The sequence below is a fragment of the Callorhinchus milii genome, unplaced genomic scaffold, assembly GCF_018977255.1.
Source record: "Callorhinchus milii isolate IMCB2004 unplaced genomic scaffold, IMCB_Cmil_1.0 Scaffold13, whole genome shotgun sequence".
Classification (NCBI taxonomy): domain Eukaryota; kingdom Metazoa; phylum Chordata; class Chondrichthyes; order Chimaeriformes; family Callorhinchidae; genus Callorhinchus; species Callorhinchus milii.
In genome coordinates this window covers 14,377,100-14,399,957 of record NW_024704754.1, presented here as the reverse complement: position 1 = coordinate 14,399,957, position 22,858 = coordinate 14,377,100, and the positions used below count along the sequence as shown (strand labels likewise).

Sequence of the window (22,858 nt, the reverse complement as noted above, 5' to 3'; positions counted from 1 at the left end):
CAAACTTGGAGATTGTACTCCCAATACCCAAGTCCGGGTGATTTAAATAGATCAAAACCAGCAGTGGTCCTAATACTGACCCCTGGGGTACACCACTGCACACTTTCCTCCAGTCAGAGAAATAACCGTTCACCACCACTCTGCTTTTCGTCTCCCAGACAGTTCTATATCCACGCTGCCACTGGCCCTTTACTACCCTGAGCTTCTATTTTGCTTACAAGTCTCTTTTGCAGTACTTTATCAAACACCTTTTGAAAATCCATATAAACTACATCAACTGCACTACCTTCATCCATTACTTCATCAAAAAACTCTTATCAGGTTTGTTAGACGTGATTTGCCTTTTACAAATCTGTGTTGTCTGTCCTTTATTAACAGCTTTATTTATTTTTCAAGGTGAAAATTAATTTTGGCCCGGATTATAGTCTATAAAAGTTTCCCCACTACTGACGTTAGGCTGACTGGCCTATAGTTCCCGGGTTTATCCCTCTTTTTGTACAGGGGAATAACATTTGCAACCCTCCGGTCCTCTGGCACCACCCCAGTGACAAAGGAGGATTGAAAGATTGTGGCCAGATCCTCCGTTATTTCCACCCTTACTTCCCTCAGTAATCTAAGATGCATCCCATTCTGGACCGAGTGACGTATCTATCTTGAGCACCGACAACCTTTTTAGTACCCCCTCTCAGTTTATCTTATCCAGTTTCTCTTCCATCTCCTACGATACTGTCGCATTGGTTTTGTAAAGTACTCATTCAGTATGTCAGCCATGCCCTCTGCCTCCACAATATTTCCTCTTTGGTCCCTAATTGGACCCACCCTACCTTTGACTAACCTTTTATTCTTTATATGCTTCCAAATTCCTTAGGGTTCCCTTTTATGTTACCCCCTAATCTTTTTTCATACAATATCTTTGCCCCTCTTATTTCCTTTTTCAGTTCTCCTCAGTACTTTCTATATTCTATTTGATTATCTTCTGTAATTTGGACCTGATATTTATTATAAGCCTCCTTTTTCTGTTTTATTTTAATCCCAATTTCCTTAGTCATCCAGGGAGGTTTGGATGCCCTACCTTTCCACTTTGTAGGAATGTATTCAGCGCCTTGGGACGTCCTTCCTACGTGAAAAGCTCCATATAGACGTAATTTTGTTGTTGGATTTTTCTATCCCCGAACTATCTCTTCCTTGAAGGCTTCCCATTGCTCGTTAGCTGCCAATATCTGCCAATCTTTCTTTCCAGTCCACCTTGGCTAGGTCCCTTTTTAATTCACTGAAATTAGCTCTCTTCCAGTTGAGTATCTTCACCTTTGATTGCTACTTGCCCTTTCCATAAGTACTCTAAACCTAATGATGTTGTGATCACTGTTGTCCAGATGCTCTCCCACTGAAACCTGCACCACTTGCCCCACTTCATTCCTCAGAACTAGATCCAGCACTGCTGTCATCCTCGTTGCGCTGGAAACATACTAATCCAGAAAATTATCCTGCATACATTTCATGAATCTTTCCTCCTCCTTGCCCTTTCCACTGTTATTTTGTCAGTCTATGTTAGGATAGTTGAAGTCCCCCAATATCACTATTGGTTTTGCAGGTTTCTGAAATCTGCTTGCAGATTTGCTTGTCTATTTCCTTCCCACTATTTGGTGGTCTGTACTATACACCTAAAGGAGTAACAGCTCCTTTTCTGCTCCTTAACTCTAACCAATAGATTCTGTTTTCGGATCCTCAAGAACACCATCCCTTTCCAGGGCTGTAATAATGTCTTGAATCAATATTGCCACCCACCCCACCTCCTTTTTTTCCTTTCCTATCCCTCCTGAATACATTGTAGTCAGGAATTCCTGTCCTTGTTTGAGCCAGGTCTCTGTTATTGCCACTACATCATAACCCCATGTGGCAACTTGAGCCGCAGCTCCCCAATCTTATTTGTCACACTCCATGCATTTACGCACATGCAGTCCAAGACTGACTTAGTCTGTTCTGCATTTCTCTCCCATCTAATCCCTTCTTTTTCAGGATTACTCCTTATTACATTGCCATTCATCTCTCCCAGCCCTCTATGTAACTTGTTTGTCCTCTCTAATGCTACATCCTGATTCCCTTCCCCCTAGAAATTAGTTTAAACCCTTCCGCACAGCACAAGTTAACCTTCACATTAAACTTGATGCCCTTTTGAGGTGGACAAATGAATAGGTTCCATCAATGGGTCATGAGGAGAAACTTGTTTTATTATAGCGCCTATAGTGTGAAAATCTCTTAAAGCACTTCACAATAAATATTATATGTTGTGACTGTTTATTGTAGGCAAGCACGGTACATTTTCCACACAGTGAACTCTCCCAAAAAGCCATGAAGTAACTAACTTGGATTATTTATCTGGAGGATTATTGACCAGAACACCGGAAGAAATTCCCTTTAGGAGTAGTTTAATGTGATTTTTAATGTCCACAAAACAGATGAACTGAATTCAGTTTAATGTCTCTTCTGTAGGACAGCATTGCTGGCAATGCAGTGCTACCCCAGTACTGCACTGGAGAGTCAGCATAACCAAATCCTGACTTGTAAATTGATCCCACAATCTTCTGACCCAGGGGTAAGAGAAATAATAATATAATAATCGATGCATTTGATATAGCACCTTATTGTGCAGTTCTGTAGCTCAGTGGTTAGAGCACTTGCTTTGCAAGGGCGAAACCTGGGGCAACTTTCCTTACTCCATACGCTTAATAATAATCCCTCAAAAAAAAAGCAATAATAAATTAGTCACTTCAATGCACGACTGTTTGTGGGACACTGCTGTGCGCAATTGGCTGCCGCGTTTCGCCCACAAATATACAGTCAATTCACTTTACAGTATATTCTGTGAAGCACCTTGAGATGTCTAGAAGACGTGAAAAGTGCTATATCAAATGCAAGGATTATTATTATCATGTCTTCGAGACGTCTTAAAACGCTTCACAGAATATACTGTAAAGTGAATTGACTATAATTTGTGGGCAAAACACGACAGCCAATTGTGGACAGCAGTGTCTCACAAACAATTGTGGATTATCGTGGCCAATTTATTATTTTTTTTAAGGAATTATTACCCCTGGAAAAGTGATCCAATTGACTAACAACCAGATTCCTACTTACTGCTAGGTAAACAGAGGTGTGTGGAGTAAGGAAGCCTGTCTATCATTTCTCCCTGCCGGGAATTGAACCCGTTTCTTGCTTGCGAGGCGAGTGCTCTAACCACTGAGCTACATGAGTATTGCCAAATGAACAGGGCTGATACCTAGAAATGAATATTTTGTGTGGAAAAATGCTGAATTGTTTAAGCCGACTAATTCTCCAGGCAAAAACCTCACAAGACCTTTGAATCAGATAACTGAAGACTATGACACTCCCACCGTCAGTATATTTTATGCCATCTTGTAATCTATGATTAAGACTGTTGAACCCAGCAATATTCAGCTGAAACATAGAAACAGGAGTAGGCCATTCAGCCCCTCAAGCCTATTTCGCCATTCTATAAGATCATGGCTAATCTTTACCTCAACTCGATACCCTGACCTAATAAATATTCTATGTCTATGCGCTGCTCCTTTAATAATGAATTTACCAGGTTGAGTCTAGTTGGAGCCAATCCAGAGATTATACGAGTTTTTTGTCATTTGGGGTGTTTTGAGTAAAGCAAAGGGTGTGCGGAAAATAATAGTTTTATTATTTAACAATACCAGCACACTTCCAAGAGTAGTCTTCGTTTTAAGAATGTTGAAATTACTCTGAATAGCAAACCCCATGGCAGAAATAGGGGGGGAAACTATTAAAATAGTGTTTTAGCTCCACTTTTGCTAAAAAAAATGACCATTCATGTCTTGAGCACGCCAGCTGCCCATTTGAAGTCTAAACATGGAGAATGTGAAACCTGAAGGGTCAGAGTGACTTGTGGGTCTGAGATTTAGTGTATGTGACTCTTTACTGACCTCGGTTTCTCAATCTTAAAAACCCAAGTTTGCAAATTGCAACATACAATATACTAATTTGAAAATTTCACTACAGCTTCCACATTCGCGTGCAACTCCACAATCTCATAATTGCTCAAGGTTTTAATGCTGTCTTGAATTTCATAGAAATGCAATAAAAATAAGTTCTAATTCTGCTGCGATTGTGGAAGTTTAGCCTTATTCTGACGTTTAACTCCTCCACGATACTCTTACAACTGTTGTCTGGATTTAAGAGGACTTATTCTCAAACGGATGTAATTTGAGCAGTGTGCTTTTAAAAAGAAAATTTTTGCAATAAATTGCTGTTTAAAATGGTTGAAAATAAAGCTGATTAAAGATATCTAGCATTGAATTCAAGCTAAACACCTAGACGTTACCTACCAGCTGCAGAGGGACATTAAGACCTTTGGCTTCAGCACCATTTCCTCACAATTTAACAGCTGCTGAAAAAGCTATCGATCCCCATTCACTGCTGTAGTCATTGATTTGTTTTTTCTCTCTCTTTGGCTTTTTCTCTCTCTCTCTTTGTCTCTCTTTGTTTCTTTCTCTCTATTTCTCCCTATTCTTACTCTATTACTGGTGGTATGAACATGAAGATAATCTCTGTGGGAGCTCTTTCTCCCTTTTTGGTAGATGGACTGTTAGAATCAGCAGAATATTTTCTCGTCCAAGTAGTAGTGAAGAGTGATGGAGTTTGAAATGTCTTTGGGACTCACACATATATGGATTGCATGGAATTGTGTCTCGTTAAAAGGAGTGTTAATAGGAGGGGGCCAAAGGATGCAATCGAGACTGGATTTCAAATCAAATGTTAATTTTTAAATAATATTCACTGCTTGTATTTACTTCCAGTCAAATGTACAGATTACCATGTATCCTGTATTCACCCCACATCTGACTCACACATTGTACAAGCGCTTCTCAGAAGCTTGTGGGTTCAAACCCCATGTCGGGAAACGTACAGGCTAGGTTCATAATCCATTGTAGTGTTGGGAAGCACTGGCTTGTTACAAGTCCTGTGTTTTGGATGAGATGTTGAACTAAGGTCCAGTCTGTTCAGGCAGCCATTAAAGATCCCATGACTGCATTCAAAAAGAGAAAATATGTTCTCCTGGTGTCCTAGTCAATAATCCAGCAAATGAGTTGGTCATTAACCGCATAATAATAATAATAATTACATTTGCTATAGTGCTTTTCAAAAATTGGGAGGATATCTCAAAATGTTTCACAGAATTTATTGTAAGATGTAGTGACTATTATAGGTCAATTAGGCTGGCAATTTGTGCATAGCAATATTCCAATTAATAGCCATGAAATGAATGACCAATTTTATCTGGGGGATGTTGGCCAGGACACCAAGAGAAACTGATCTGAACGGTGCTGCATCAAATTTAAGGAATATTATTAATCAATTCTGCACTGGTATTTTTCACCACGACAACCACCTGGTCTAATTTACTGCTTGGTTAAACTCCTGCTTGATCTTCATAATTTTGTTTTAAGCACACATCCATCTAATTCCCTTTGATGTTTCAGTTTGTGGCAGGGATTCGGTGTTCCAACTACCTTCCGTTGGGACTTTTTTTAAAACTCTTCCCCACCCCCTTAATTATTTTTCTCATTTTTTAAAAATTATTTTTCTCTTAAATTTGCTTTGGGTGAGGATAGGGTCCATTCAGCCTTGGTGACTATCCTGCTGAGAGACCTCTACTCCTGAGGCTCACACATGAGGAATGGTTGCTTGGGCTGTTGTAGAAAAAGATGAGGTTGGTGCGTGCCTTCCTGATGAGCTAAGTGCACATTTTCATTTGTATCTCGAAAACTTGTTGCAGTTTCAATCCTAACACAATGAAAATATCATGGATGTGTTGTCTTTCTTCCTCCTTGGTGAGGTTGTGTTTTTTGGACGGCAAATGAATGCACAGAATAGCAACAGTAAAAAGGAGTTATTCTGTCTGTGTCTAGGTTGTTAGGTGTGCATTTATAAATGTTTCCTTGATTTTTTTTCTATTTACAGCACAAGGATTGGACCACATAGCAGAGAATATACTGTCGTACCTCGATGCCAAATCACTGTGTGCTGCAGAGGTGGTGTGTAAAGAATGGCAACGGGTAATTGGTGAGGGAATGCTATGGAAGAAGCTGATTGAGAGGATGGTGCGCACAGATCCACTTTGGAAGGGACTTGCAGAAAGACGAGGGTGGTGAGTTTTCTTCACTAAGATGAGTTGTTTTACATTTCCATCAAATAACCTGCTCTGCTCCCTTAATGGCCTTTCACATAAAAATGTTTTAAAATGCTTGCACTAAGCTGCACAGTGCAAAAGGCTATAAAGTTAGTTCATTATCTGCCATGTTCATTTTAGCCAAAGCGACAGTACAAATCAGCCTTTGCTCCCCTGGGTTCAGAATGGGATCAGCCAACCAGGCTTTCCACTAAAAAATTCTGCTTGACTTGCGTTTGGACCAAAACTTTTGTCAAATTAAGAGTCCATAGCACTGCTGATGGCAGCACAGACAGCCTGGCTCATTGGTAGGACTCAGAGTGCAGACCAATTACTAGAGGAAAGGATTCATCCCATCAGCTCCTAAAAATATAAAATAATCCTTGGATTTGATATAGCGATTTTCACATCTTCAAGATGTCTCAAAGCACTTCGCAGAGTATAGTGTAAAGTAAATTGACAATATACTTGTGGACGAAATGCAACAGCCAATTGTCCCACAAACGGTCGTGGATTGAAGTTCACCAATTTATTCCTTTTTTTCTTGAGGGATTATTATCAGGCGTGTGGATTAAGGAAAGTTGCCCAAGGTTTCGCCCTGCTGGGAATCGAACCCAGGTCGCTCGTGAGGCGAGTGCTCTAGCCACTGAGTTACAGGACTCTACAGTTTAACAGCTCCAGTTAATCCTGCAAGCCAAAACCCTAATGGGTAGGGAGGTCCTAGCTGGTAAAGCAGCAGGAAGGTTTGCCAGACAGTGCTCTCAGTGGGCAAACTGTACCGGTTTTAGCTGTTTAAACTCCAGCAGTAACTCAGGCATACTCTGGGGCCCCCAAGCCTCTGTTCTTGCCCACCTACGCCTAATATTTCTGAAATTGGGTGACCCAAGATGCTTCCCTCCAGGAAGAGAATGTGCATTCAATTCTAACACACAGGAATTTCCATGTGTAGGTGGGGTGCAAGGTCTGTTTGGCTTGAATGCTCTTATGCACAATGATGGGTTTCCTCACATGTCAGGCATCCCGCTAAACCAAACAAATTACTTGCACTGACAATTCTGAAGAAGATGCCCTTGAAAAGGTGACCAGGCAGACTTGCGGCAGGAAAACGGAGGATTTCACTTCTGTCGATGCGAGCACCATGATTACTTGCAGTTTCTGTTCAATGCAGAACTCAAACCTTTTAATACCAGTGTTTGGGAGAAAGGGAAAACTTGGTTATGAGCTCAACTTAATATTCCTAGTGATTTTTATCATTGTTGATATCGATTTATCTGTGTCCTTCCTCCCAGGGAGCAGTACTTGTTTAAAAACAGACCTGCTGATGGCCCACCAAATTCATTTCATAGAGGATTGTACCCAAAGATTATTCAGGATATAGAGGTAAGGTTTAACTTGAGTTCAGTTAAGGATGAGACGTGATTTTTATAGAATTTTACTGAAATTTATTAGTATTTTAAATTCCTTATTCCTTGATCATTCTGCTGAAGCTTTAGCTTCCTGTTCACATCTTGATTCCCACTCCATCGCAATCATTGTCTAAGCATATGGACTGATTGATGCAATTAAAAGTAGCCAGATGTTCACTGCTGTATAGGTACATAAACCAATAGCCTAATTTCACTGGTGAGTTAAAAAATAAGTGTTCTGTGAAGAGAGAGAACTTAGTGACTGCTTGTGCTATCACAACAGGCACTCATTTTGGATCAGTTGTCAACAGCAAAAAGAAATCTTAATTAAAGCAAGTGAACAGTAGACCCCTCATTGCTCTTGAAATTTGGTATGTTTTGGCCCAACGACGTTATCCATATTGTACAAAAGTTAACATTAGCTTTTTATTATAAAGGAGTATTATTGATTGTGAAGTTAAAATATATATATCGCAATGTAATATTGAATTTGTTTTCTAAATGTAATAAAACACAGCAGCCTTAGACCTTGCTTAAAAAACACCTGAGCCCGAGAAAAAGGAACTGATGTAATTCAGCTTTACCCAACATGTTTGAAAATACATGCCCAATATTCTGTTTATTTAGTTTTGGTTTACTTACCCATATGGCAGTGAATGACTGTCTGCTTTTTAATTGCTTCAGTCAAGTCCGTGTGCGGCCCGCAGTTATTTTCATTTTTTTTCTGCTAAAAGTAACATTCAGGGGAGAAGGAGTAATTGAATACAAGTCTGTAAATATACCATTGATAAGTCACTTCAGTGTGAAGTGGACAGGCTGGTTTGACTCAGTTGTTCATCTGATATCTTTTCAACTGACTGCTTTAGTCTGCAGCTTGGAGTACTGCTCTCACGTTAGTTTAGCTGTCCACAGTTCAAGTGGTCAGCTGGACCTATTTAATGCTTACTCTGTCAGTGCATTTATGCTTCCCCCCCCCCCACGCACACACACACCCATGAACATGTTGAATGTAAATCTCTCAGTTGCTTAGTTAACAGCCAGTGATCGAATGTAACAAATGGTCAGCAATTAATGTCATAGTACTTGTCTTAAATCTCTGGATATTTTGAACTTTGAAGACGAATGGCCTAAATCTCCCCTATATTCCTTCCTCCTCTGTTGCTTCACGATGCTTTAGCAGAGAGAGCCTGGTCCTTGCCACACATGAGCTTACCGGCTGCAAGCTTGTGTGAGTGGCCCGCTCTGCCTTTTTTTTCTTGCTAGTACTCTCTGTAGAGACTGCTTAGCCTCAGCTTGGCATCCTGACAATGATGGTGGGTGAGTTCAGTAAATACACTCTGCTATTCTACTGTCTTGTCTTGTTTAAATATTGCTTTGCACACCTGGGCCAGTAATATGCATTTCCAAAGGACATTTCCAAGATTAAAAGCACATTAACATTATTTGGATATTGCCCAGAGAGACCAGTTAGCAAGACAGTATAGACATCCTCCTGAGTGTCCTGAATCATTCAAAATTCAAATGGCTGCGTTAGTTCCAGGATTGTGCCTTCAAAATAAAACAAATAGTCTTCATCACTTGAAAAGTCTCCATCGCCATTTGTCATTTTCCTGATCTCGCCCCTTTTCACTTAAAATAACCCAGCCGTTCTCTGAAGGGGAATCTGAAATTTATTGTCCTGTCAAAGTTAAGTTGGCTTCCCTTAAAGTTTAGGTACAAGCTGACACATTTGATCCAGAGAGACGTACCTTCTAAAGAATACATCTTTTATGATGTGGATAAACCATAAAGGTTTGATGTGGTTCAGAAATGTTAACTGAGGTCTTTTTGGCTACAGGGGAGACATTCCTCCGCTACAAAAAAAATGTATTACGTAAAGGCTGGTGTTTTTCTTTTCAAAGGCAAGTTGTACAATTTTTCCAGCTGCTTTCAGTGTTTTGAAAACTGAAGTAAGGGTGTGTCTGTGTTTGCAAGGATAGCATTATCAGGAGCAAAGGAGTAAAATATACTCCTTATTCTGTCAAGAAACCAAAACTTTCACAGGAACCTTTCCACGTTCTATACGTTTTAACAGAAATTTCCCATTTCTCCAAGATCACTTTGTGTGTAGCTGAAGGTATTTTTGTAACTGAAACATTGTTTTTTTTTGCCATAATAATCTCTTCCTGTATATAAAACAATTGTTCTTATGCTGTGAACCATCCAGTCGGATACAAACTTAGATTATTCTCTCAATTCCACCCCCTCCATTCCTATAGCTCACTTTACTGCACCCCCTGTGTGTGTGTTTTTGGGCAGGGGAAGAAGGGAACATGCTACATGCCATTCTCCCAATGTCACTTGACTGATCACAGAGAATATTGGTTTGATTGTTTTGGCTTTCCTGCTGAAGTAGGCTTTCCTCTGGGAAGAATAGTGGGATCAGTTTTTCTTTTTGTCGGATCCCGCCCAGAGTTAATACCAGTGCTTCTTCACACAATGCTGGTTGAGTGAGTTCTACTGTCCCTCACTTTCTGCTGCCATTTGTACCAGTTTCAGTACTTTGCCTTTTATACCAGTTTCATGTCGCCACAGAAGCAAGGAAGTCCCATCCCCCGGGTTTCCAAAACTTTGCCTTTGATAGAATTTTTTCTTTGCTATGATGGATCCTCCCTAGAGTCAACTTCATACTACAAGTAAAATTATCACCATTTTACTGACTGGATTGGGGATCATCTTGATCGATCGCCCAATCTTGTCACTGGAGTTTTATTCAGCCTTGTGTTTGTCACTCCAATCATGCAAAGCAGTCTTTTTCATTTTAACATTTATCTGAGAATTTCTGAATCCATTGAAAAATGTGATTAATGTTTAAAATTGTGTAAAAGAGACACACTCTCAGTGATTATATAAAATGTGTTTCAGACTCTCCTTGCCTCTTTACTTGGAAGATGATGAAATCAGAATATTAAAGATTTAATAATTATAGTGACACTCTTTGTACGTACATCTGGTAGACATTTACAGCAGCCACAAACGACTAATGAAGTAAATGGCTAATGTATCTGGAGGATTGTTGGTCAGAATACTGAGAGAAACTCCTTTCTCTTTTCACCTGGACCGACCCAGACTTCAGGTTAATGCCTCGCGCACAAGACAATGAGACTATCCCCCATTGTTGCATTGGAATGTCAGTCCAGACTCGGCTCAAGTCCTTGAACTCGCAACCATCTGACCCTAATTGGGGCACGTATGGATTTAGTACTCCTGGGTGGACTGAAGTTAGGATGAAAGGGATTTTGAAATGTCTGCGTTTGAGTGTTAAGATTCTTCCCTCCTAACCTGCCCACCCAGCATCGATTTCTTCATCCTAAACTAATGTTATTTCTTTGTTCTGACATCTGTGTTCACTCCTTTGCCAATCTAAATTCTGTCTTTTTTTTAAAAAAAAGTTTTCCTTTGTGGAGAGATTACCAGCGCCTTGTTCATTTACAGTTCAGCTGCAATTTTCAGCTTCTCAAAAACTTCACAAAATTTCCCAAAGTGCTCAAAGACGACAGTGAGTCACAAGATTAAAATGTGCACCTGTGTTGCTGCTATTCACTGGTAAATCAGTGATCCATTCTGAAATCTCTCTACCCGTTCATCAAACCTTTTCTGGTGATTTTAAAAACAAACTTGCTGCATTGATGTAAGAATTGCACAATGGTTGGAACATTTAAATAATGTCAGAAAGGAATTGGAAGATTTTGTATGCATTCCCCATGTGTCTCTTTGGGCTGCGCCAAGGCATTTAAATAATACTAGTGTCTGTGGAATTGGACAGTGAATTGCCCTCTTCTATTGTTTCTCTAGATCTGTAGCCTCAGCAGATTAATCCTGCGCCTTAATTCCAAACTAAAGGTTAAAGCTTCAGGTGTACCTGGCATTGTCCTGATTTTATATATTGTGATTATATTGCAAATAATATATATTTATATTTGTAAAAACATATGAAAATGTATTTTGACATTTTTGCAGTTCTGAACTCCTTAACCTTCCTTGCCTATCTCTAAGACTCACCAAACCTGAACTGAACCTTGATGTCAGGTTCCACCCTCAGTTATCCCCGGGGTGGATGTTCTGGAAGGATGAGATTGGATAGGCTTTTAAGGGCATTCTTCATCCGAACCGATCTTGTGAGATTTTCCAAATCAAAACCAAATCACATCGTCAACACAAATGTGCGCACAGTTGCCTAATCGTTGCTGATATGCTCCCATTACAATTAGGTTATTGTAGAGCAATACTCTTTGAAAGGTTAGAATCTAATTTACTTAAATGAAATGTATTTAAAACCATAAGGTAACTTTTGAGCTAGCTTTTCTCATAGCATATTTGCGATTTTTGATGAGGAGTTTAGTACTGATTCCATTCATGCTTTCTCGGATATAATGTAAAATGATTTTCACACAAAAAATGAATTTAATGAATGAATTTATAATAATAATCCTTGCCTTTGATATAGCCCCTTATCATGTCATTGAGCCACCTCAAAGCGCTTTGCAGTATATACTGTAAAATGAATTGACAGTATTATGCGGGTGAAATGCAGCCACCAATTATGCGCAACAATGCCCCACAAACAGCCATGGAGTGAGTGACCAATTTTATTTAGAGAATTTATTGGTCAGGTCACTGAAATTCCCTTCTCTTTTCAAATAGTGTCTTTAACATCCACCTGAACAGGTAGATGGGACATCTGTTTACATCACATCTGAAGGACAGCACCTCCGACAATGCTTGATGGAGATTCTGCCGCCACCCCCACCCCCTCCCTCAGCACTGCAATGGAGTGTCAGCTTAGACTGATTCCAAGTCTTGACGTGGGGCTTGAACTCAAACTTGAGCCAGAAGCGAGACTGGTACCACTGCTCCAGGCTGACATTCTCAACTGAATTTAGCTAATCATGCATCATCATTCATAAATGAGCAATCAAAACACTTAGTGCACTGATATTTCACTCTCCGAATTGAGTTTCCAGTTTTCAAAGAAATATTGAACTACTAGCTGTTATTCCTTTTGTGTAGCTGTATTGCTACCCGTCTAGGCTGATGTTCCAGTCTTAACGGTAGGGCAGGGCTGCATTATTAGAAATGGTGTCTTTTGGATGAGATGTTAAACTAAGATCCTAACTGGACATTAAAGATCCCGTGACCAGCTATTTAAAAAGAGAAGGGAGATTTTCCTGATGTCCTGGCCTACAATCCCCCAGGTAAAATGAGTCATTCCGGATTATAACTTGTCAATCTTCATTGTGTGATTGAGTAGCCGGAACATACTTACAAGCATCCTGCTATTTGACAAATGAGGAACCGGTTGGATCTTTGCCAGATTTTGATCTTCAATCTTGTCCCTCAGTAATCCCACTAGTTTTCCTTTTTCCAAGACAGTATATACATACAGAATTAAATAAAGACACATCCGAGTTTTGCAAGGTGCACAGGAAATTCAGTGTACAGAGGGCTTGACCTGCACACTGAAGACTGGAAAATGCAGCAGATGGATTTTCTCAGTGCAATTTTAATTAACTGATTAGTTCACCTGAGGGGAAGTGTACATCATGAGGGGCTTGTAACATATTTAACTGAAACTGCATTTTTATTCCCTCTTCTCTCACCCACAAATGTTTGCCGGAGAAATGCATGATGGTTGTGGGCTAACTGCGAGTGGCTGGAAGAGCCCAGCTGCATGATAGCATCTGGTTGCTGGCCGCTGAGCCACATTTTGACTAGCCTGCATATTAATTGTATAAGGTCCCTTCTATCCTCTGTTATCACCCATTGTGACAGCTCCACCCATTTATTGGTCATGGAGTGGCATTGGGTATAGTGCCTAACTATGGAGTTTGTTATAATAATCCTTGCATTTAATATAGCACCTTATCACTTTGTCAAGATTTCTCAAAGCACTTCACATGATTTACTGTAAAGTGTTCTGACTTCAGGCTTCTGACTGATGTAGACTGCAAGAGTTAACCTCTTGCCTCAGACCTGACAACACCAAATCTGTTTTCACAAACTACACATTCAAAGTTTGGACAGTGAAATTTGACAATTAACATATCTGTAACACATTTTCTAATATATTCTGCTTCACTGAAACAAATTGAATGGATAGTTACATATTCAAATTCCAGCCTCTGCTGACTCATCTCATCTCAACTGATTTACAAAATAATAATAATAAAAAATTATTATTAATAATAATAATATTTGGCTTAAATTCTTCAAGATTTGGAAAGGAGGGGAGAAACAGCTTGAGTTCCTGCTCCTATTGACTATCCATGGACCCTGCAAGTCGGTGGTGGGTTGGGACAGGACTACTTTCAGCTGTGATGAACCACACCAGTAAGCCTACAAACAGCCTTACTGTTAAGGCTAACACATGAATAATGGCGACTGATGAGGTACCAGTTAAATTCATGAATTCATGAAGCCTTACCCCAGTAGAAGTAGAAGTTGTTTTTTGAAAAAAACATTCAAGAGAAGAGAGAAGTAACTTGGTGAAATGAGGGCGTTGGGGGTTGCAGGAGTCCTGTAGCTCAGTGGTTAGAGCACTTGCCTCACAAGCGAGAGACCCAGGTTTGATTCCCAGCAGGGTGAAACTTTGGGCAAGTTTCCTTACTCCACACGCCTGATAATAATCCCTCAAGAAAAAAAACAATAATAAAATTGTTCATTTCAATCCACGACTGTTTGTGGGACACTGCTGTGCGCAATTGGCTGCCGCGTTTCTCCCACAAATATACAGTCAATTCACTTTACAGTATATTCTGTGAAGCGCTTTGAGACGACTAGTAGACGTGAAAAGCGCTGTATCAAATGCAAGGATTATTATTATTATCTAGCCAAGCAGGAAATAAATAGGTGGAGAAATTTGAAAGGAGGGTCAATTATTATACTTTATTTAAAAAANTGTATTTCCAACTCTTTTACGTTGCCTTGTGTTACACATCACATGACCGAGTGACTAATCTACCCTCTAATTGCCTTTTAATTGATCCAGCTTGGTCTGGATGCAGCTTTCCTTATACAACAACAAAATTACATTTGTATAGTGCCTTTTACATCGAGAGAACATCCCAAGGGGCTGAAACGCTGCTACTTACAAGCAGTTTTCTCTCACCAAATCCTCAGTGATGTTACATAGGTATTAACTGAAACAAGATCAAGAATGTGTTCTCATTCATTTGCTTGTCTTCTCTATTCAACTCTGACTTGTACCCCTACACCTCACCTGCCTTCTGCTAGGGCTTTGATATGCTGATGAATGGTGTAGCAGTGAGGAAAATGGTTTACCTCTGTTGATGATCTATTGTGTTTGTAAAGCAGGATGCAGTCTATGAAAGTCTTATAAATGTTCTGAATATTACTCCTGGTTTTGTTTTGCAGACTATAGAATCTAATTGGAGGTGTGGGCGACACAATCTCCAGAGAATCCAGTGTCGGTCAGAAAACAGCAAAGGGGTTTACTGCCTGCAGTATGATGATGACAAAATAATCAGTGGTCTTCGAGATAACTCAATCAAAGTGAGTAACGAGAGTTGCCGATGATGTTAACCATTTCACTCAACAGGCACCCTAGCAGCTCAAAATACAATGGATGCTTTTTAAAAAAAAACTGCAGCCAGTGTTTCATTGATGCTTCACCTTCGCTTGTGTTCCAATGTACTGTAAGAGAGCCTCTACCAATGTCAATTGTATTGATTCGCACATGTATGTGCATTAGCATAGTAATAGCCAGCTTCACTCAATACTATATTAACTACTGGAGGCTATTTTTAATCTTAATTCTCAGAACAGTTATAGCATGGAAGGAGGCCATTTGGCCAATTATATCAAAAGCTCACCCTTGCACTGGAACACCCATCACCATGCTTGAGAGTATCCAAACCGAACAGAGTTCCATGCATCCCACTTATACATGGAAATTCCACAGAAGTTTATTGGAATGGAATATGCACTCTCTCCCTTGACAGACGCATCATGTTTACCTAATTCCAGAAAGTATTAGGTGCAGATTGGCAAGAGCCAAGGCTTGGAGACCCTAGTGTGCGTTGGAGTACGGCTGGAGTCTAACTATCCGAAACTGCATAGCTTGCCATTGAGAGCACTGCCTGGTAAGCTTTCCACTGCTTATCCAGGTAGAACCACTCTACCCTAGTATTAGGAGTTTGGCTTGAAGGGCTAATGGGAGCTGAGTGGGAAGAATCTCTGCTCCCAGTGACTAGTCTGCCCCCTCCCAAGTCCTGCCAATGAGCCTGGCTGCTGTCATCAGCATTTCTCTGGAGTACCTCAGACCTGCCTGGCTCAGTAACTGCTACCAAGATCGCCACAGATAGTGGGCTCGATTGTGACATTCCATTGCCAGGCATGTCACCATGCAGACACTTCAGCTCTAAGGAGACCTTACTTAACGTCTCCCCCTCTTCTCTCCACCCACCCGCCGCCCCCCGGTCCCTAGTTAGTCATTTGAGATCCATCAAACTCTCACTAGGTGGACGTTAGGTACCAGGAACTCCCTGCGAGCGTCCTGGTTGGCAACACAGCTTAGCATGAAACGCGTGAGACCACTGTCACCGTCTTACCGTTCACAGCTCGGACACACATCCCTTCCCGTTGAGCAATGATTCCACCAGTTTGCAGTGCGGAGGTTAAGCCACAGGTGCTCACCTCTCTATAGGCCAATCAAAGTGGATTCCAGGCACTGGATGTACAAATATGTGATCACAAACTTGGACTCCAGGTAACACTTTCCAGCAGCCGTCGCCAAAGCCTTAGTTTCCTCATCAGCTATCTGACGGACATCTGCCATGCAATGTGCCAGCCACCTTGATGTTCTCAAGGTACAAGTCCAATACCACTGCCAGGTTTACTCAGCACCAGCTGCTTAATCCAGGTCCTCGTGTGGAAGGTCTTGGCAAATAGACGTGCCTGCTGTGAAGCCACCTTTCCCTGCAGGGTGCTTGATGACAGGCCAGTGTAGGTCGGAGCCCTCATTACCTGCAGCCGATTCCCGTGTTTACCACAAATCCAACTCACTGCTTGATCCTGGACTTTCCAAATGATCTGGAGGAAGCCTCTCTGCTGGAGCCATAAAGGAATACTGTTTGTACACAGGTCTTGTATGCCACAAGCTTGACCTGCACTGGGACTTTGCTGCCTCTGCACTATCCTTCAGGAAAGTGTCCAGGCTAAAGTTATTTTCCACCACAACCTCAGGTACCTACCTATAAGGATCAACAGTTAGGACTGATGATGAAGCCATCTACTTTGGCTCCCGTTGACATCTTCTGTCCTGCAGTTCTGACCTCCTCAATCTACCCGATCTGTCCTTAAAACTCTCTGAACCCGTGCGCAACTTAGGCGTCAGGTTCAATCCCCAGTTGTCCTTCTTTCTCCACATCCGGTCCCTGGCCAGGACCGCTTTCCTGCACCTCCACCACATTGCCCGTCTCCGACAATATCTCACTCCACAAGCTGCCGAAACCCTTGTCCACGCCTTTGTCACCTCTCGGCTGACTACCCAAGCACCCACCTCGCCGATCTCCCCTCTTCCACTATTCACAAAATTCAACTCATCCAAAACTCCGCCGCCCGCATTCTCACCCGCACTAAACTCCGCACCCCGATTACCCCAGTCCTTGCCAAACTCCAGTGGCTCCCTGTCACAGAGCGGATCAACTTCAAGATCCTCCCTCTAGTGTTTAAATCCCTCCACGCCTTGGCACCCCCCTATCTCTCCAACCTCATCTCTCTTCACAGCAGTACCCGCTGCCTCAGCTATACTGGCCCCGGCCTCCTCCTTTCCCTTCAAATCCTCCACTCCACCATCAGCATCTGTGCCTTCAGCCACTATACCCCGAAGCTATGGAACTCTCTCCCTCAGTCTCTTCACCTTGACATCTCTTTCCCCATTTTCAGGTTGGGCCTGAAGACCTTCCTCTTCGATCGTGCTAAGGTCACCTTTGAGGAGGAATTTTCTCCCTGGGTCCTGGCTGACAGTAATGCAGATTAAATTGCTCAATGCTGCTTGTGAGACCTTGCTGTGCATAAGCTAGCTGCTACAGTACCTACAGCCATTTGACTTGACAGTAATTTTTGAAGTGTTTCAAAGGGATAAATAAAGTAAAAATTTGATTTCTCTCATTTTGGGTTGTAGATTGAGTTCTATGGCTTTACACAACATTTTTCACATAGACAGTTTTTTTTTAGCAGTAGTATTTATTTGGACTTGATTGGTTTCTACAGATTTGGGACAAACAGACACTGGAATGTTTGACAGTTCTTACGGGTCACACAGGTTCGGTGCTGTGCCTGCAGTATGATGAGAGAGTTATTGTTACTGGATCTTCGGATTCAACAGTAAGGTAAGGAATCAATGAAAATCAGCAGCCTGTTTAAAGAGACTTTTTTTTGTTGGTGTCTTGTACACAATAGGAGCAAAAAAGGATAACTGATTTGGTGGTGTGTTCCGACACAATTCACATCTTCACTTGGATTTGCAGAACTTTCATGGAGGCTTTGCCCTCAATAATTTGTAGATGTCAGGCTAAGGGGTAATTATCCTCATAGCACTGCTGTAGGTACACACTCTTGTGAATTGTGATGAGAAACTACTTAATTCCAAGGTAAGGCCAGAATCAAATTTGCCTAATATTAATGCACTTCGCCAGGCTTCTGCTGTTGTTATTCTGTTGTAAAGGTTGGGAATTGTTTTTATCTGATTAATTGTAAGAAGCATTTAATAATTCTTTCTATTTATTGCTTAGGGTTTGGGATGTAAATACAGGAGATGTTCTGAATACATTAATTCACCACAATGAGGCAGTATTGCACCTTCGCTTCTGCAATGGACTAATGGTCACGTGTTCGAAGGACCGATCTATAGCAGTGTGGGATATGGCTTCGCCAACGGACATCACTCTGCGACGGGTGTTGGTTGGTCATCGGGCTGCGGTTAATGTGGTGGACTTTGATGACAAGTACATTGTGTCAGCATCAGGTGACCGAACAATCAAGGTGAGTTTGGTTTTATTCCTTGTTGCTTCACATCAGCCTTTGATTTGTTATTGATGAATCTAAGACAGATGGGTGGGTGGGGAATAATAATAATAATAATCCTTGCATTTGATATACATATAAGATAGCCAATAGATCTTAAAGGTGAGATTCAGTAGAACTTCTTTATGTAAAGGGTGGTAAGAATATAGGACTCACTGTCAGAAGATGAGATTGAAGCAGAAGTAATTAACGTATTTAAACAACGAATTGCATTTATGCAGAGCCTTTCAGATTTGGAGGACGAACCAAGGCGCTGGGCAGTCAAGGGTCGAAGAAGAAATTTTATTAAATTAAATTTAAGAAGAAACTTGATGCCTAAGGGCTAAAGGAGTGGAGATTGGGTCATGCAGTATAAATGCTGTTTAGCCTAATAGCCTGTTTCTGTGCTTTAGCATTCTGTCACTTGAGTTTTTGTAATGTGCTCAAATAAAACTTATCCACATGAATAAGAACCACATTTGGCTTTTAAAATAAATCTGATGGACCTAGACCCAGGTCCTCTGAGCAATTGGTAAAAGTTATTTTTTTAACAAGGAGAGGGCAGATTTCAGTGCTCCCCCTCCCAAGCAAATAAACAAGCTGAAATTAATATTAAGTTTTTTTTTAAAAAAGCACTCACAAGGCCCAAATCCTATGCTGGACACACTGTGGCTGTCCTATTCCCATCCCATCACTTGTTCTGCCCTTCCCACTTTTTAGGGCTGAATCGCGTGTCCCTCAGTCCGATTGCTATCACCACAACATCTTGCACTGGAGTTTCCCTATTGTCAGCTGTGTGCACATCACCCTATAAAATGCCCAATCCTTCTTCAACAAGCTCTTACCATCCGTGACCTCATTTTGGATGAACGCGTTGATTTGGTCCCACCTTTCATTTTCTCAACCTTCCTGTCCTCTCTGCAACTCACTGAACCTTGAGGTTCAGTTCTAACATCTTTCTTCCCTCACATCCAGGCTTTGATCTTTGCTGCATCACCCGCCTCCATTCCTATGTCACCCTTTCCTGTCAAAACCCTTATTCGTTCCTTCGTCACCTCCAGGCTAAACTTTTCAAATGCCCTCCTCTCGAGTCTCCCCAGTTACTCCGTCCATAAGCTCAGTCTCATCCAAAACTCCGCAGCCCACATCCTGAAATCTGCATGTCAGTATTTTGTGGTCGTGTCTGACACAATCGGAAACCCATCACCATGCTTAAGAGTATCGAAACCAAACTCCAGAATCCCACCTACAAATGGAAATTCCAGAGATATTTACGATGTAAAATATATAAAGTCCTCGGCATTACTCTACATGAAGGACGTGATATAAATGCAAGTACGTGATTATTGTAGGGCTTAAAATTTGCCAGTGTTAAATTTGCTCAACTCGCCTCCTTCAAGGTCTGAGTCTGAATATTCAGAGCCTGAGTGTAGAGAAGGTGACGCCGCCTGCTGATGTTTATGAGAACGTTCCTAGATACCTGTTCAGACATCCTCCAAATTGTACCACGTAATTCCACTTTGTCATAGTTCATTTGAGTGCTTCTTTGGAGAATTTAAAATGAGCAGCTGTGTATGTGATGCAGTTTGAACCACAACATTTGACATGGCCTTTCCTTGTTCCTTTCCAGACCTAACTTTTCTTTGCATTAATCCCTGCAGGTGTGGAGCACAAGTACATGTGAGTTTGTGCGCACATTGAATGGCCACAAACGTGGAATAGCGTGTCTACAGTATCGGGATCGATTGGTTGTCAGTGGCTCGTCAGACAACACCATAAGGTAGAGTGGCATCGGATTTATCCCAGGGTTTAAAACAGTTACAGTGGTGTTTGTTTCCTTATCAGTAGTCTTATTGCTTTCTCCTTTCCTGGACGCATCCTGCTTCCCAGAATTAAGTAAGCAGGATGCATCCCTCCAGAAAGAGAGTGGGCATTCCATTCGAACAATATATCTTTGGGATTTCCATTTTTGGTGGGTTGCGTGCAAATCTCAGTTTGGTTTGGATTCTTTTAACCATGGTGATGAGTTTCTGTACGTGTCAGACATCCGGCTGACCAAAAAAAAATGCATTTTCCCATACACTGTCTCACAATTAGTAAAGTCAACAATTGTGCCATTGATGCATGTGGTGTGACAGATATTTTTAGCTGTGTAAACTTTTAACACAAATGACTGGACTCTTTTCCACCCTCTCCCTGCGATAGGCCACGTAAACTCCTCGGGTAAATAATTGTTATGTTTGGTACTGTACAAGAAAGTAGAAAAATTCCAAATGAACAACCCAGGGTTTGTGTAATAAAGCCTGAGTCCAATCTGATGACCAGAGTTTTTCAAAATAAATTATTGTGCAACTGCACAAATATCCTGGAAAGCTGGAAGAAAATTATCATGCTATCAGTAAGTGTCACTAACTAGTTGAAATTAGTGAATTTAATTTATTGAACCTTTAATATTTGTTCCTGTTGCAGGTTGTGGGACATAGAATGTGGAGCCTGTCTGAGAGTGTTGGAAGGACACGAGGAGTTAGTTCGATGCATTCGATTTGACAACAAGAGGATTGTGAGTGGAGCTTACGACGGGTATGTCTCCCTATCAATGAATTGGACAACTTTCAGTTTACATTCGAGTCGCTGAAGGCTTATTTATTTTGACCTATAAATATTTCAATAAATATTATTTTGTCTCAACAATAAGCGGTGACCTTTTCACTGTTTTCTCTCTAGTAAAATCAAAGTTTGGGATCTTCAAGCTGCTCTAGATCCACGTGCCCCTGCGAGTACTTTGTGTCTACGCACCTTGGTGGTATGTATCCCAAACCACAGATGGCTCTCAAGGTGTGCATTGCAGAAAGCTGTGAAAGGACACAGGAACAAGTGGTTTTCAATGTACAATAATGCTCCATTTCAATTTTGAAAATCCATTTTTACATTTGAGTATCATAATCCAATCAATGATAATAACCCCTGTATTTGATATAGAGCCTTATCACATCGTTGAGGCGCTTCTGAGCACTTCACAGGATACACTGTAAAGTGGTTTGAGTATGAGTTTTGTAGGCGAACTGCGGCAGCCAGTTTGCGCACAGCAACATTAGAATGTTTGAGCAACATCTTATTTCACCAGCACAAAATTGTATGGAAATGTTAATGTCTTGTTGCTCAATTTGCCACTGTATTTTATTCCAGTCTTAAGTCCTACTGCATGCATTTTTATCTGTGTTCATTCCGCACTCTTCTGTCAGTGAAGGTGTGTAACATCCATCCAAGCAATCCTAGAATAAATTCAGCTATCCTTTTGTGAGGACATGTCTGGATAAAATTCCATGTGAGCCATCTAAAACATCTAATGAATAAGTCTGCATTTTGTTCTGTTGGAAATGCTGACTGTGCGCAAATCTCCCCCTACCTAAGCATGATCCAGCTTATAACAGTAACCCTGGCATTTAATATAGCACCTGTAAGGTGTTTCACAAGTGTTTCTGTGAAATGTGATAATTTGAAGGTGAACATACTACAACCTCACAGGACATTTAGTCAATGGTGATGGGGCCCAAGAAGATAGCGATGTTATAAGAATGGACCCATTGGAGTGACGATATGATTTCGCTCTCTTCTGGAACCCACTTGTCATGGCTAACGTTGAGAGTTTGTCTCACTTTTCCCACATTCAAAACATCAAAATCTATAATGGTTAACGTTATAATCTTTATGATTATTTTTTGAGATTTTGTTTAATCAGTCTGGGGAGAGAGGTTGACTTTTGAGTGTATTTTATCCAACATACCCTGAGTAATAAGCTGTGATTGAGTGGAAATGTTTCCACATATTGGCTTCCTGTTATTGTGTGTTATTAATGGTGTATTGACTTGTCTATAGGAACACTCTGGACGGGTATTCCGACTGCAGTTCGACGAGTTTCAAATCATCAGCAGTTCCCACGATGACACCATTCTCATCTGGGATTTCCTGAATGTGCCGCCAAACAACCAGAATGACACCCGCTCTCCATCGAGGACGTACACTTACATCTCCAGATAACAGATCACACACATGCTACCTGTAACAGGTAATAGGGCTAATCCACCTAGCTGTCTAACACCCTTATGTGCTTAAATCCCACCATGTGCTTCCTTGACCCCACCGCCACCTCGCCTAACCATCCAGCTTCACTTCC

The 22,858-nt window shown here is 41.1% G+C and overlaps 1 protein-coding gene across 4 annotated transcripts in view; it reads left to right on the top strand.

Moving 5' to 3' along the window:
* The window catches only part of LOC103177316 (F-box/WD repeat-containing protein 11), a 93,223-nt gene that overhangs the window by 63,389 nt on the left and 6,976 nt on the right, over positions 1-22,858 (top strand). For all 4 annotated transcript variants that reach the window (XM_007891430.2, XM_007891431.2, XM_042339931.1 and 1 more), the window contains 9 exons: positions 6,007-6,193; positions 7,504-7,594; positions 15,034-15,171; positions 17,893-18,011; positions 18,414-18,663; positions 20,346-20,464; positions 21,154-21,264; positions 21,409-21,487; positions 22,561-22,750. In XM_007891430.2, coding sequence (XP_007889621.1) covers positions 6,007-6,193; positions 7,504-7,594; positions 15,034-15,171; positions 17,893-18,011; positions 18,414-18,663; positions 20,346-20,464; positions 21,154-21,264; positions 21,409-21,487; positions 22,561-22,722 — 1,256 coding nt within the window. In that variant the 3' untranslated portion in view covers positions 22,723-22,750. The remainder of the gene's footprint in view (positions 1-6,006; positions 6,194-7,503; positions 7,595-15,033; positions 15,172-17,892; positions 18,012-18,413; positions 18,664-20,345; positions 20,465-21,153; positions 21,265-21,408; positions 21,488-22,560; positions 22,751-22,858) is intronic.